The sequence below is a fragment of the Rhipicephalus sanguineus genome, chromosome 8 (assembly GCF_013339695.2).
Source record: "Rhipicephalus sanguineus isolate Rsan-2018 chromosome 8, BIME_Rsan_1.4, whole genome shotgun sequence".
Taxonomy (NCBI): Eukaryota; Metazoa; Arthropoda; class Arachnida; order Ixodida; family Ixodidae; genus Rhipicephalus; species Rhipicephalus sanguineus.
The window spans coordinates 11,991,254-12,008,227 of record NC_051183.1 but is presented as its reverse complement, the minus strand read 5'-3'; the positions used below and the strand labels follow the sequence as shown (position 1 = coordinate 12,008,227).

At 42.8% G+C, this 16,974-nt stretch overlaps 1 protein-coding gene across 3 annotated transcripts in view; it reads right to left on the bottom strand.

The window, feature by feature from the left end:
• Positions 1–1,509: 1,509 nt before the first annotated feature.
• The window catches only part of LOC119401385 (TAF6-like RNA polymerase II p300/CBP-associated factor-associated factor 65 kDa subunit 6L), a 30,880-nt gene continuing 15,415 nt past the window's right edge, over positions 1,510–16,974 (bottom strand). For 2 of the 3 annotated variants that reach the window (XM_037668133.2, XM_037668136.2), the window contains exons 11-14: positions 13,034–13,189; positions 8,984–9,173; positions 6,716–6,905; positions 1,510–1,672 (exon numbers count right to left, since the gene is read on the bottom strand). In XM_037668133.2, coding sequence (XP_037524061.1) covers positions 6,739–6,905; positions 8,984–9,173; positions 13,034–13,189 — 513 coding nt within the window. In that variant the 3' untranslated portion in view covers positions 1,510–1,672; positions 6,716–6,738. Of the gene's footprint in view, positions 1,676–6,715; positions 6,906–8,983; positions 9,174–13,033; positions 13,190–16,974 lie in introns of all 3 variants that reach the window. The other variant, XM_037668134.2, reaches the window with a different exon arrangement.

The window sequence follows — 16,974 nt, the reverse complement described above, 5'->3', positions numbered from 1 at the left end:
AACAGTTCATGCAACTTGTTAGGAGCAGGATTTGCTTGTAAATTGTGATAGCTATACAAATAGACACAACACAATCACGTGTGATAAATACTATATGCAGTGCATCAAGAATGGATGTTCTAGGCCTATTTGAACAAAAGTTATAGTATGTCATGTCGGTGTGAAATTCTCAAAATAACAATTTTATCAAAATGCATGGAAACTTCAAAGAATAAAAAGATTCAAGACTTTCACAGGCACTGTGTGGCCCTTATGCGCCTTCTCATGTCCATGTGTCGTTTTGCACCAGATTAAAGTTGCAACTTACAATAAAAGTTTTTGCTTATGCATTACTTCTGAATTCCTAAAGGAGATTTTGATTGAGTGGATTTTTATTTCTTTATAGCGATTCATCTGAAAGGGACAGCTACTAGTTTTCTCTTTGAGTCAGCACCATGCAGTGCAGTTTTTCACTGCAAATGAGTATTGAAATGAGCAGCCTCGTGAACAGTAGTAGTAAAATTAAGCCATGGCTGGACAAGATGAGAAGGCGACGCTCACATCTCATTGCGCCATGAGTGGGCGTACCATTGCTGGACTGTCCAGACACGTCATGACAGGAATGACATAAGCGATGACAGAAATGCGTTCACATGAAATTTTATTAAAATGCGACAAAACGCTGTCAAATGGAAACGTGCTGGCTTTCACACGCCATCGATGACACAAATGCACCCGTACCCAGTGACATTGAGATGGGGCGAAGCATTCCGAAACAAAAATATGAAAGCGTTTCCAATGATACAGGCTTACCACTGATGAGACAAATGCACCCATGCGTGATTTCATTAAATGGGACAAGACATTCTGAAACCGAAATATTGAAGGTTCACCAAGGCGAAAGGCATGAACTAACGATAATAGAAATGCCCCCATACTAGTATCAGAACAGAACTGAAATGCACTAGCTTTGCCAAGGTTTACCGTTGATAGCAGAAAAGCTTTGTGAACAGTTCAATGTTATTGTTAATACTAGAAGAAAGGTGGCACTATCTCCTGCAGTCCATAAGTGAGCACAGGGAGCAATGCATGGGTGTAAAAAGATTTTTGGGTATTTTAATCAATGTGTGGAGCAGACGGCTACACTTCTAAATTTATATTGACAAAGGCAAGTAAGGCCAAGTGTGCTTGTGCCACGGAGGGCAGACGAGCAGCTATCAGCACCCCCATAAAAGTGGTTTGAGGAGATGGAAGATTGTTCAAGCTTTAGATGCCTCATGAAACACAAGAAGTGACTGTTGGTGGCATCTAGGACAGGTGATTGTTGTTCGTGCACAAGTGTGGCATGGGCGCGAATTGGGCTTGACAACTAACCAATGACAATTCCTTGAAACTTCGAAACATTATTGATTTCAATATTCGATCATTCAGAATGGTGAGGGATGGGATCAAAAAGCCTCTTCGAGGGCTTGACTAGGAGAACGCTTTCAACTCCTGGCACAATAGCCGAAGTGATAAAGTTTGGTGGGTGTCTTAATCACAGGCGGCCAATTGTTGGTGGTTTCCGGAAGCCGCATCCTTTGCCTGGAAAACGAGCAGTGGACGTGCAAGGCCAGCTTGCCGGCTCCGCTTTCAGGATCCGCAGCTGCCCTGGTGCCTTCTCCAAGTGTCACCTTTTCCTCGTGAAACTCAGCTGCTATGGACAATAATTCAATTAGATTTACTGCTTTCCAATAAGTGATTTATCTGTATAACGAGTAATATTGTGAAATAAACATGTTTTCATAAGTAAGCGATAATCTAGTGCTTCATTCAACTGGTTCTTGTTGCACTCCCTTTGGTGCTTAACAAAATCCTGATTATATGTGAGCAATTGATGTAAATAGCAAAAATGCCTACATAATTTTTCATTAATGTAATAAAGTTCTATAGGCTCTATTGGTTACGTATCGGGACTCCATGGGCTCTATAAGAATTTTACTATTACTAAGAGTGTCCTTTATGCTCTTGTGCTTAACAAAATCCTGATGATATTTTAGCCATTGATGTGCATAGCGGAAATTCCTACAAGTTTTCCATTAGTGTAATGAAGCTCTACAGGGTTAGTTGGTTATGGATCAGAACTCTATGGGCTCTATTAGAATTTTACTCCTACTAAGAAGGCCCTTTATGCGGCATCTGTGTGTTGCCTGTAGAAACAAGAGCTTGCACTGGTACCAATAGAATACATTACGTAATGTCCATGTGGACCAACAGAGCTGAACCCACAAAGCTTTATAGGACTAATAGAACTTGCATTAGCATACCTAAGGACCTATTGTTGTAATGTTAACAGTTCAGTTCAAATAAGTGGTACTGTTAACATTATACACTCGAACCTCATTATAAAAATGTCACATTTTCCATGAAAATAACTTCGTTATATCCGAAAATTCGTTATAAACGGTTATTTGTAACACTGTATCTATGAAAACACTATTCTTCATTTACTTCGTTATAACTGATAATTCGTTATATCCATGTTCGCTATATCGCGGTTTGAGTGTATTTGGAATAACAGGAGCTGTTTGTTTTCCTGTGGAACCTACGTGGACAGCAAGACGATAGGGCTGGAAATGCACCTAACAGCACTATTTACCTAATCACTTCATTGCACCACTTGGGGAAGCATATAAAACGTATTGTGAACATTTTTTTAATGAAAAGGTCACCATTACAGGACATAGCATGCACTTCTTAATTATACACACAAACCACCTGCCATCTGATACAGCATTAGCACCGAGACTCCTAAAAAGTGTTTTGGCAGGCGTTTAAGGGACTGACAACCAGCCAGAACACCTGATTAGACATCAGTTAAAACGGAAAGGCCGTAAAATATAGTGAAAGATTTCAAGGATCCTTATCGTCATTTGAAAAGAATTTGTATTTTTAAACTGCGTTTGAAAGTCACAAGAACTCGTACATCACACTTCCAGGTGGTCAAGTTTTGGAACCGCACAAATGAGTTGTTCGGACGGCTGTACGTGGTCTTCTGTTGTTTAGGTGCACCATCATTTGTGGTTAAAATTAGTCGGTATATTATTAAGCATCCCCGCTTTATTCTATGCTTATTATGAGGTAATAGGAGTTGACGCTGAAGAGTGGCCCTGCCTTCGTGGCAACCAGTGGTACCGAAAACTCATGTCGGGCTGCAGTGATTGCATGGTGTGCTTACAAACCACCACAACACAGTCTCGATTGGCAGGGCTTCATTTCATGATTACACACGCTGACCGACAAGCTTTCCGCTGCACTTAAGAAAACGGGTACCACATAAATTGGTTAGCAGCCTTTAGCAGCCATTTCAAATTTAGCTGGGGAAATTTGAACTTTAGAAGGCAGTAAAATAAAAATACAAAAATGATTGCCCCTGGATGATTTTGCTGTCCCAAGGGAGTCGAGAAAATCAGATGTTGGCTGTATTTATGCTCAACCTAGCTCAGTCGGGCTGAGCCTCACACAGAATCTGCACATGACAGAGCCGAAAGAGGGGCTCTAGTTCTTGGCAGTGGCAGAGTTCTTTGTGAAAAGCCGCCGTTGGTACTCTTGTACCCCAGCTTGTACCCTGGATCATTCCAGAGTTCTGCCCCTCTTTCTGTCTGCTGTCTTTTCTGCTCCAGAAGTCGACCAGGTTCTGGAGGAAATTGAACACACGCAGAATCGTTTCACGGTTTGTTTTCAACCTTTGCGACTGTGACGTATTGAATTTATGCCATTCAAGCATTATTGCATAGGCTTGTGTGAATATCACTTCTCTTGCTTCCATGTGAAATCAAAGCGAATGGTAAGTGTTGAATAATTTCAAAGCGAACTCAAATTGTAGGTTTTGAATTGTTATGGCCACTAGTTATAACCGATCAAATACATTACATTCTAAAATTTGCCTTACTCGGCCCATATAAGTTCGTACAACACACTTTTAAGCATAAGGGGAGACCCTGTTTTAGATACATATTTCTTTATTTTTTAGTACATTCTTATGCAACTTTTGCAGCTGATGTTTGTTTATGCCCCGATTTGAAGTATGCAGTTACTTTTATAGTACAACTTGCAGCAACAGATAAAATGCTTCTTCCAAGCACTGAGGGTAAATAAGATAATGAATGAGTCTCTGACATGGTGCTCAGCAGCAAAATACTGCAGCTACTGTGCCACACTAATGGGTACTGGCTAGGGATGGGTGAATAGTAGGGGTGTGCGAACATTCGAAATTTCGAATACTTTTCGAATAGTGTTTGCTATTCAATTCGATTCGCACTGAAATTTTACTATTCGAACTTCCCAAAGACAAATGCAGTCAACGTCCGGTTGAAAGTGACCCCTTCAGATTTTCAATATGCTTCACCTCATTACACTCTCGTATTGCGGCAAAGCTGCCTTTCAAGGTTCGTTACGGTTGAACTTAGCCAAGAGACAGTCAACGTCCGTTTGGAAGTGGTCCCTAGATTTTCAATAAGCTTCACCTCATCACACCCCCGTATTGCGGCAAAGCTGCCTTTCAAGCTCCGCTACGGTCGCAAATGTATTAACTAGAGCTGTGCGAATAGCAAAATTTTGGGTGCGAATCGAATCGAATATTTTTCGAATATTTCTAGAATATTTTCCGAATACTTCGAAGCGAAATTGCAGAAAAAAATGTTAGAGAGGACTCCTAAGCATATTCTTATGAGACAGCAACATGAAAGTGTTTCTTTTCGCTAGGTTGATGAAGCACTGGCGAGGTGGTGTTTCATAGTTGTCTTATCAAGAATGAGGCAATGTAGAGACCGAATTCTATTTATGTACATGATTTGGTGCAACCAAAGTGTTGCCGACAACACTTTACACGTGATAGGCAAAGATGCCATTTCCTCAGCCTCTCCTGCTCTTTCAACTTCTGTGGAAGTCCAACTGATGTGGCAGGCAAGGGTCTGCTCCCTTCAAGTCCGGAGTTCCAAATCTGCCTCGTAGACGTCGATATATAAGAACATCTGAAATTTTGGATGCTAAAAAGCTTCAGCTTCCGATTTTGCTGACTTCCTGCCCAAATTTCAGGTCCAAAACAGCATTAATTGAGCCCCCACATCTGCCACATCTTTCATCTCCATGTTGGAACCAGCGTTTTCTTGAGTTAATACATTTGCGACCGTAGCAGAGCTTGAAAGGCAGCTTTGCCGCAATACCGGGGTGTGATGAGGTGAAGCATATTGAAAAATCTAGGGACCACTTTTAATCGGACATTGTCTCTTGGCAAAGTTCGACCGTAACGGAGCTTGAAAGGCAGCTTTGCCGCAATACGAGAGTGTAATGAGGTGAAGCATATTGAAAATCTGAAGGGGTCATTTTCAATCGGACGTTGACTGTATTTGTTTTAGGGAAGTTCGAATAGTTCGAATAGTAAAATTCCAGTGCGAATCGAATCGAATAGCAAACACTATTCGAAAAATATTCGAAATTTCGAATATTCGCACAGCCCTAGTATTAACTCAAGAAAACGCTGGTTCCAATATGGAGATGAAAGATGTGGCAGAGTTGGGGGCTCAATTAATGCTGTTTTGGACCTGAAATTTGGGCAGGAAGTCCGAAAAATCGGACGCCGAAGCTTTTTAGCATCCAAAATTTCAGATGTTTTTGTATATCGACATCTACGAGGCAGATTTGGAACTCCGGACTTGAAGGGAGCACACCCTTGTCAGCCACATCAGTTGGGCTTCCACAGAAGTTGAAAGAGCAGGAGAGGCTGAGGAAATGGCATCTTTGGCTATCACGTGTAAAGTGTTGTTGGCAACACTTTGGTTGCACCAAATCATGTACATAAATAGAATTCGGTCTCTACATTGCCTCATTCTTGATAAGACAACTATGAAACACCACCCCACCAATGCTTCATCAACCTAGCGAAAAGAAACACTTTCATGTTGCTAACTCACAAGAACATACTTAGGGATTCTCTGCAAATTTGTCTGTAATTTCACTTCGAATTATTCGAAAAATGGTTGAGAAATATTCGAAAATTATTCGAAATTATTCGATTCGCACTCACACTTCAATATTCGAATTCACTTCGCACCCAAAATCTTGCTATTCGCACAGCTCTAGTGAATAGTAAATTTGGGGTTCGAAGTGAATTTGAAGCAAATAGTGATTTGGGCAAAAAATTTCGAATAGAATAGTTCAAATAGTGACATCACATATTATAAAAAAAAATGAGCATTTTTGTCATGACCCAACTAACTTGCACAATATTTTTAAGAATTAGGACAAGGCAGGTGCAAATGTGACTTTTTTGGTTTGAAGTGGAAGCAACTTCGAATAGTAGCAAGATTTGAATAGTCTTAGGGTGCCAGTTATAAGCGGTAAAATACGCTATGTTTAAAAATTGCCTATACTTAATGCATGTAAGACGTATAACAAGCTTTTAAACTTAAAAAATAATTAATTGAGGTGAAGGCAATATGCACATTTAACCTTGACGTGAGGCTTTGCAGCAGTGCACATTTCCCCTGGATAAGCGATTTCACGGCATAGCATTCCCACCCCACAGTGAAACCCCTTTTACAGGACGAGGTTACATGTGATCAAATATACGTCTATTCGTTCATCTTAAATATTTTAAATTCATGTTGAAGCGAATTAGAACACTGCAATATTCGTTCAAGTACTCGCCCACGCCTGGTACTAGAAAAGGAGCTCGGCAGTGACCTTGCAAGCGTACCTTGCAGAAGAGCCATGCTTTGCTCAAAGGATTGCGTCGATGCCGGCACCGGTGTGTCTGTCTCGGTACGCTCTGCGTCTTCGTGCTCCCCGCCCCACTCGTCCCATGCGCCGACTCAGCTGGGCTGTGCGCCACTCCCCCTCGGCCGGTGCCGGTGGATCCGGTGTCGGGCGGACCACCGGCATTGCACCTGCGGTTGTCATGCAGAGGAAGACACCCGAGTGATTACGACAAATCCTTGAGTGAGAGATAATGACATGGCAATCTGTACTTGTTAGACATGGCGTCAAAGCTTGGCATTTTTTCACTTACATCATCCCAGTTTTGACTAGACACTCAAAATTGGAGGATGCTTGAGCTTCGCCATTTAGATGGTTGGTTCATGAAATTTAATGTGCCAAATCACCTCCGGCTATGAGAGATGCCATGGTGTAGGTCTCCAGATAATTTCGACCACCTCGGGTCCTTTAACGTACACTGAAATTGCTCACTACACTCGTAAAGGGGTCATGAACTACCCCTCGTACTTGTTTATTTGTACACAGCTATTATACACAGGATCAGATGCGCTTGTTCCCAAGCGCATCTGATCCAAACACCGCTCTTGATTTATGCCAGCTATTGGCCAATAAGGATGCTATATTGTTTGCGACACAGAGAAACAGAAACATGACACGGAGAAACATGTTTGAAAAAAAGGGTGCCTGAGGAAACAGCAACTTCACGCTCCGCTTGTAACCTTTACGCGGCGCACACGTCTGCAATATTTGGCCGAGCAGTTCATAGCCGTGTCGGCTTTCCGCAGGATGTATTTTTTCAACAAGCCCGAGGGGTGCATCATGACCCCTAAGCGGAATGTGATAATGTTTTCTGCGACACGGGCCAAATTACACGAGGTTGGTAGTATCTCAGTGTAACATGCATAAGCCCAATTTCCAATGCTTGTGAAGCCCGCTGGGTGCCACAACTATACAGCGTAAGCCTCAAGGTCACAAAGCATTGAGCCCTTTGTGACCTGAGGCTTATGCTGATTATAACTGAATGAAGAAGGACCAAGGTCACAAAGGGCTGAGCCCTTTGTGACCTTGGTCCTCCTCCATTCAACTACAATCATCGAACCATCATGGCTGTTTGCATAGTGTGCTTGCATCGCTGTCAAAGGTCTGGGTTCGATTGCCACCCTGACCCAAGTTTTCTTTTCAGCTCAGTTACTTCACTTTGTTTGCAGGAGCACCCCTGAGAAACTTGGCATCAATCCAAGCGTACTTTGTTCTTTGCATTCATTGGGATTTTTTGCTCACGCTGCCGACACCACATTTTCTGCGGCACGAGCTCCTTAACATTGCCACGTTAAAACTAGGGATGGAGGAATAGTAAATTATAGGTTCAAAGCAAATTCGAGAAGAATAGTGACTTGGTCAAATAATTTTCAAGCAGTTTGAATAGTATATATCACATATTAAAGCAAACTGAGCATCTTTGTCATGATCCAACTTACTTGCACGATATTTTTAAGAATTAGAACAAGGCTTTTGCGAATGTCACTTTTTTTAGTTTGAAGCAAAGTGGAAGCAACTTTGAATAGTAGCAGTATTTGAACAGCAGTGGGGTACAAGATGTAAACGATAAAATACGTTAACGTTTTAAAATTTGTTATACTTAGTGATCATAAGCCCACGTAACACGCTTTTAAACTTAAGGAAACAAAAATAATAATTAAGGTCCAGGTAACATGTACACTTGACCTTGAAGGGTGACTTCACGGCAATGCGTATTATCCCTGGATGGGTAGTTTCTCGGCATAGCAGCGTCACGCTGTAGTGAAACCACCTTTTCAGGAGTGTTACATCAGGTGAAATGTACATTACTCGTTCATTGCAAATGCTTCAAAATTTTGAAATTTTCAAATTCACGTCGAAGTGAATTTTAATATGCAAATATTCAAAGTACTCGAATATTCGCCCATGCCAAGTTAAAACCGGTACACTTAGCAAAATCATATCACCAAGTAGAAAAGGTATTTTTATATCCACTTTATAGTTAAGAACATGCAGCAAAAAATACAGCTCGTATGCCTGACCACATAACTGCAAGGATGCTGTGGCCGACAGTAACAGCGCAACTACTGACAGCCACATCTCTCAGCATTCTTGTCTCCGTTTATGCTATGCTAAAACTCTCTACTGAAACAAACGGTCGATATGCCAACATTAAAGCTAAACCAAATCACACACACTAACAGCACTCAATGATGGTCAGAGCACAAACCTTCGAAACAGATGTTGATGGTTGCTCGGCGTGGCGGGGGTGTCCAAGGAACCCCCTCAAAGGGGGGCTCACGGTGTGGACTTGCCCCCGGGGGGCGCTTCTTGCGTGGCTGCTTTGATTCACTTGGAGGCCTTCGTAGTGCAATGGTCAGGCGGATTCCTCTTGCAGGGTCTGATATGGTGCTCTTGACCTGTGAAATAGTGAACGGTTATGGTGATGTATTTTTTACAAATAAAGCCAGAAGACATTTCCAGAAAGAGAAACAACTTTATTGACAGCACAATGCAGTCGTTAAAGTTAGCTTGCTGGTGGCCACTAGCTTGCCATGATCATTTCGGCCCAGTTAATTGCTTCTGCCTGAATACGGTAGTCGGTTGACGACAGGAGTGACTCCCATGCCTCGAGGGAGAAAGCTAGCAGTTTAGGTACAGAAGACTAAGCAATATACGCACCAACTAGCCCAGAAGCATGTCCTTTTGGAAAAAGCTAGCAGTATGATTTTTGGAGGTGGGTTCCCCTCGCACTTCCAAAGAAGGTGATTTTGGGTGGCCTTCATGTAGCTACAATGTTGGCAGTTCGGTTGAATTTCTTCTAGGTAAATTGTAGACGGCTGATGAGGGCTGGGAAAAGAATCTGTTTGGATGTGCCTCCAGATTGTAGCCTGTTCCCTTGTGAGGTCTGTATGCGGGGCTGCGTATGTTTTGCAGTTCTCTCTATAATAAGCAGTAACTTCGTTATATGTGGTGATCCCTTCCTGCAGGTATCCAGGGTTGAGGGGTCCACATCTCCCGGTTGATTAAGCCTTGGGCTACACGGTGGGCTGCCTCATTCCCCGGATTCCCCACGTTAGCGGACTGCTCACTGCAGGCATTTTTAAGGGGGGATTCAGCCCTTGCAAAACTTTTTTTGAAATTCTATAACAGTCTTGATAAAACATGCTGAGCTTACGTATATTTAAGTGCCGATTTCAAATATGCAATTATTTTTCTCATACAATACGTAGTTACTAAAACATCAAACATTCCGTGTGCCTTCTTGGAAGCAAGGTTTTTCCTAAACTGAGAAAGTTACACTATAAATCAACAAATCACAATAATCTGGTATGAGAACTGTATGCAATAAAACAAGAATGGATTTCCTAAACCCATTTCAACAAAAGTTATGATGTACATTCGCGAGTGAGTCGATGTCAAGCTGGGATTTTGCACACAAATGTTCAACATAACTTTTGTTCAAACGGGTTGAGAACATCCATTCTTGTTTTATTGCAAGCACTTCTCATTCAAGATTATTCTGATATGCTGATATGCTTTGTGACTCTCTCAGTTAAGGAAAAATTTTGCTCCCAACAAGGCACATGAAATGTTGGATGTTTCAGTAACTACATGTTGTATGAGAAAAATACAGTAAAAGCTCGTTAATTCGACTCTCGTTAATTCGGAAAATCGGTTAATTCGGACACGTCATCAGGTCCCTGTAAATATATGCATCACTCTATGAGACTGGGCGCTCGTTATTTCGGACAGATTTGACCGCAAATCGGATAATTCGGCGACTTTCGGGCCGCTGGCGAGGCTCGAAAACGAAAAAAGAACCATTCGGAACAAAAGTGAAGCTCAAACGCTGCATCGCCATGGACATCAATTATCGACTTGGCTTGACTTGAGACTGGTTGAACGCCTTTTCTTCGCGTGTTTTTGTTGCTTTGTTCCCGTTGGTGTGCTGGGTGTGCTGCATCGTTGAACGCCGTTTTATTGAGGAACGACTCAGTACGGCTCCTTTAGCTTGATCGTTGCTGGTGCTTTTGTGCTGACTTCTCGTGTGAACGCACTCTCCGCCGATGGCAACGCCGGCGAAGCGGCCCAAGTACGAGGCCAAGGACTTCACCACCAAAGTAGAAATTTTGCGTGCCACGAAAAATGGGCTCTCCCGACAAGAAGTAGCTCCTGTGAAATGACGTCGGCAAACAGTATGACGTGAGTCTCCTGAGCGCTGTTAGCATTCTTCGCGTATGTGTGGCAGAGCACGCCTGTGCACGCCATTGCCAACTGTTTCAGGCACAGTGGCTTTGTTGTACCCGACTCCAGCGATGCCGCAGTGGCCGATGTGTCGCCGAACAACGGTGCCGACGACGGGCAGGATTTCGGAAGTGTTATGCCTGATGCAGTGACACTCGACGATTATATCGGCATTGGTGGCGTTTCCACTGCCGGCTCTCTGACTGATGAGCAAATCGTCAAGGAAGTGATGTATGGCGACGAATCCAAGAACAAAGAGCCTGAAGGGGAGCAGCCACACTATGAGCCACACAGGCCCCTTCGTACTGTGAAGGAAGCCGCGTAGGCCCTCGTCGTCCTTAAAGAATTTTGTTTTGGCACTGCAGACAGCATGCGAGCTGCTGAACACCTTGAAGGGCTCAGAAAAATTGTGTCCGCGCGAATTTGTGCTCGAAAACAGAAACACATCCGCGATTACCTTGTAAAGTAAAGGTATGTTGAAAAAACTCTTGCATTTATTGTATTTATTTCGACCATTCGATAATTCGGACATTCGGTTAATTCGGACATTTTTTCCGGTCCCTAGAAATCCGAATAAACGAGCTTTTACTGTAATTGCATATTTGAAATCGGCCCTCAAATATACATATACTCAGCGTGTTTCCATTAAAATTGATCTAGAATTTAGACAAAAAGTTTTCAAGTGCAATGTACCACCCTAAAGGGACACTCAAGGGTAAAATAAGTTGAACTGTAGTTCCCTTTCTGAAATGCAAAGAGGCACTCTTTTCAACAAGAAAAGTTCAAGCACCAGCTTTCTGGTGCTTGAAATGAGTTCTGTGTATGTTGCCACTTTACTTTGTTCGTGTTGTTTTGCGCTACGTTTAATATAGAATTCTCTTCATTAGAATGCTGCACATTCCTAGAATGCTCCATCCGCACTCACCTATAATGCTACATACTAGAATACTCCGCACTTGCCTAAAAAGCTCCGCACTAGAACCCTCCGCACTTGTCTACAATGCTCCACACTAGAATGCCCTGCACTTGCCTAGGATGCTCCACACTAGAATACTCCGCACTCGCCTGAAATGCTTCATGCTAGAATGCTGCTGACTAGAATACTCCGCACTTGTTTAGAATGCTCCAAACTAGAATGCTCCGCACTTGCCTGGAATGCTCTGCACTTGCCTAGAATGCTCCTCACTACAATACTTCGCGCTTGCCTAGAATGCGCCGCACTATAATGTTCTGCACTTACCTAGAATACTCCACAACAAAGGAGTTCTGTGGAATCCCACAATGTGGCGGAAGGGTTAAGAAAGTGAAATTGACAACCACCCATTTGTAGCATGAAGCCACAAGGAAATCCATACGGACTTCTCAGAAAGAAAGCTTCTTAGTTGCCGAAAAATTCGTCCTGGTCCAGGAACTGAATCCAGGACCAACGCCTTTCCGTGGCGGTCGCTTTACCAGTTGAGCCAACCAGGAAGCTAGCAAATGGCAGCACGAGGGCAAATTAATTGACAACTCGAAGCGCACAGAATACTGCAAATGAGTTCTGCAGAATCTCGCAAGGTGGTGGAAGGGTTAAGAAAGAGAAATTGACTAGAAACCTTTCTTTCTGAGAAATCCGAATAGATTTCCTTGTGGCTTCATGCTACAAACGGGTGGTCATCAATTTCTCTTTCTTAACTAGAATACTCTACACTCGCCTAAAATGCTTCATACTAGAATGCTCCTCCCAAGAATACTCTACACTTGCCTAGAATGCTCCATACTAGAATGCTCCGTACTTGCCTAGAATGCTCTGCACTAGAATGCTCTACACTAGAACGCTCCGCATTACAATACACTGACCTCGCCTAGAATGCTCCATACCAGAAGATCCGCACTTGCCAAGAATTTCAGAAAAGCTTCTTGCTGGGCGAGTTGGTGCATGTCTGTGGTGGGAATCATTGCGCATACAATTGGACAAACGCAGGAAGAAAAAAACACGCTATTTCTGTTTGCCTAGAATGCTCCTCACGAAAGTGGCGACATTAAAGCTTACCTGGGGGTGGATGTTGGGTGGTGGCCCACTGAGGTTGCTCTCTTCCGAGTTGTTGTCCTCGTCCGCCGCGGAGGGGCTGCGCTCTTCCTCGTAGAAGGCCTCAAGCAACTGCTCACCCGTAGGGCTGCCTTGTCCACATGCTGCTTTCAGCGGGGCCTGTGAGAATTGCGGGCGATGAGTCCGTGAGGCATATCCACTAGCATTCCAGTCATTTTCATTCTTGACTACGAAAATGGCACTTTTTTAAAGATATAACCGGAACAACAGTGCATTTTTACCACAAGTTTGATGGGGCATTATCTCCAAGTCTACAATGCTCTCAGATTTCCCTCCAAGTGGACATATATGTTTTGCCAGCTACCTGGTTACAGCTCATCAATTGCAACATGTGCCGTAAAGTAATTAATTAAAAACTTTGTGCATGACCCTTAGTTAATTGCATATCAATATTCATGATTTTGTTATTTATGAACCCAATAATTTACTTTAGCAGAAATTCTTTTTTATTTTCAGGAAACCCTAGTTTAAAATATTACTTAGTCCGTGAAGATATATAAGGTATAAGGTATTTGTAGAAACATCTGTATTTAGTCTCTGTAGAAACAGTCCTGTAAGAACTTGTAGTCTTGTAAAAGTTTGTAGAAGCGTAGAAACTAGGTCTTTGCAGAAACACTGGTATAATGTATAATAACTGCGGTTTTTACATATATAAACATACATATATTATATATAAACATACTGGAAGAAGTTCACAGCCACCATAGTCCTACGTAAAGAAAGTAACAAAAAATTGGGGGACGCTTAAGCTTCGCCTTTAAGAGTTGAACGCGATAGCGATATCCTGCCCCTAGTGCGCACTTCGAACACTACGAGTGTTCAACAGAACGCGCAATAAGGTGTGTACCTTATGTAATGGGTAGCATGCTTTAAACCAGGAGCAATTATGAGCGAGAAACTTTTTCGAAGTTGCGATGCACCCACTACGTGGTCCCACGCGCAGTAATGTGTGTGCCTTTTGTAATGGGTGGCTGTCTTTAAACCACCAAGTTCGTATGATATTCACATGGTGTGACGCCCGATGGCAATGTACGCTTGTACCACGCAATATTACTGCGATATTACATCTGGTACTGTCACACCTTTATACAGGACGCGTATTTTTGGGAAGCATGAAAGTTACTTTCAGTGCAGCTCCAAGCAGAGGCGTGGCTGTGTGGCAGAACACCTGCTTGCCACGCAGACGGCCCGGGTTCGATTCTCACTCGGACCCAACATTTTTATTATTTATTTTATTTGCAGGTTTTTCGATTTTTCGGTCACGGACAAGATGATGATTTTTCGCTCACAACCAACGGTGCCGACACCGATGGCGGAATTTCTGCGATACGAGCTCTTTAACGCTATCGCGTTAAAATTCCAATAAAGAAGGGTGTAAGACAGGGAGACACTATCTCCCCAATGCTCTTCACCGCGTGCTCACAGGAGGTTTTCAGGGCCCTAGATTGGAAAAAGTTAGAGATAAGAGTTAATGGAGAGTAGCTCAGTAACCTGCGATTCGCTGATGACATCGCATTAATGAGTAACTCAGGGGACGAATTGCAATTCATGATTACTGAACTGGACGAGGAAAGCAGAACGGTAGGTAAAGTAAAACGACAGACCGGTAGGTACTAAAGTAAGGTACTAAAGTAACATGCAACAGTCTTGGAAGAGAACAGCAGTTTGCGAGAGATAGCGAGGCACTAGAATTTGTAAAGGAATAATTCCTTAGGACAGGTAGTAACCGTGGAGCCGAACCATGAGACTGAAGTAACTAGAAGAATAAGGATGGGATGGAGCACATTCGGCAAGCACTCTCAAATCATGAATGGTAGTTTACCACTGCCATTCAAGAGGAAGGTACATAACAGCTGCATCTTACCGGTACTTACCTACGGAGCAGGAACTGGAGGCTTGCAAGGAGGGTTCAACTTAAATTGAGGATGACGCAGCGAGCGATGGAAAGGAATATGATAGGTGTAACTTTAAGGGACAAGAAGAGAGCAGAGTGGGTCAGGGAACAAATGGGTGTTAAGGACATCTTAGTCGAAATCAAGAAGAAGAAATGGGCAGGGCATGTAGTGCGTATGCAAGAGGGTGATTCCACGTAAGATCGAACAAACGATGGCTGGTCGACCTCTCCAATTTGTTTCAAAATTTTATATATTATTGCCTGATGAGTGGAAGGAAGAGATCCGCAATTTGTTTTGCCGCCAAAAATTTTTTCGAACCACAGGAAATCAATAATTACGAAGAGGTGGAGTGGAGCGCTCATCCGCTCTGCTGTTTTGGCCAACTTTCGTTATGAATTGCACAAAATATATTAAAGTTAGGTAGCTGAAATTTATTTACCTAAATATATGCATGTTTTTGCTTCTGCTCAGGTATTTTTAGTTTTTATGTGTAGTGTAGATGTTTTTATAAAAAACCTCAAAAATGGCCCAATCGGCAAAATTTTCTTTACTTTGAAGGTCTTTATCTCAAGAAAGCCTTGTAGCAGAGCGACAAAAATTCTGCATTACGTTCTTCGCATGCTTATCTACCAAACTGCCAAATCTTGTATTTATATAACTTTTCAGTAAAGAGATATGATCGGGCTAAGTTCAAGAAAACACCGAACAATGGAAACTTCTGACGACAATTAAAAAAAAACCCCATTTTTAAAATTTCTTAAACTCTGTCCACTCATTCTCCTCCCCATCAGCTTTCACAACCATTAAAAACATGTTGCATAATGTCGTTGCACTAATAGTTATGGCCCCTCCAATGAGACCCTTAGGCAAGGATGGGCAATTCCGACTTCTTGCCCAGCAAGTGTATAAAATGCAGGCAGGATTGAATTTCTTTTTATTAAAAGGCCAGCAGGTACCTAAAAAGGTGTCGCCGGCACTGAAGACGTTAATTTTGAAATATTTTGGTCACTGCAGCGGCCACGAGCGCGGAGCTACCGAGTAGGCGCGCGCGCACCCGAGATGCTCGTTGTAAGATACGACGCAGTGAGAGCTCGTTCTCGCGTCCTCAGACCGATTGAGTTCGAAACAGCAACACCTCTCGGGTGACTTGAACGCACGTGCACCGGTAGTCGCAGTGATCTGGTTAATTGCGTCGATTTCTTTTTCAGGGGGCATAAGAATGTCATCGTTAAACTGTGCGTTCCGTGAAGATCTTTCATTGCAGTGGTAGCAAAAGCACGCGTAGCACAAGTAGTCCGTCTCACTGACAATCACTGATCTTTCAGGTGTTAAACGTTCCTTCAAAGCATTTATGTCTAGGTCGGTAACTCTGCGAAATTTTGGCTTCTTTGCAATAATTAAAGGAGTACTGACACGATTTTGAGACATCGCACAATGGACATTTTTTGCTTCGTTGGTATGCATGTGTCCACGCTGTCCACACACTGGAGTCGGAGAACACGTATAAAATATTTAATTTGACTTTGAAGTTTTCGTCGCTGAGCATTTGCAAGCCAGCCACACTGCAAGGACATTATCCCGACAAGTCAAGACAGTTCCTCCGAGTTTGCGAGTTCTGCGTCCTGCATGCAGCCTAAATCGTAGAAATCACTGTCAGGGTCACTGGACGACAATTCACGCATCGTTGTCTATTGCACCACGAGCAGATGACGGATTTCCCGCTAGTACGTCGCGAATTTCTGTATCTCCGTGACGACACACTGCTATGAAACGACACTGAGAAGCCACCCCCTCGATATCGAAACCGAAAGTGTCTCTTTAAGGTGGCGCTAATTAAAATATATAGGATGCATTCCCAGGCACCACAATAGTCGTTTTAGGTTTCTCGACACCAGTATTTTTATTTAGAGCAACAATCCGAATTTTTTAAAAATTCGTGTCAGTACTCCTTTAAGCTTCTTGTGCTTCGAAAGGTAGTCTCCACAATAG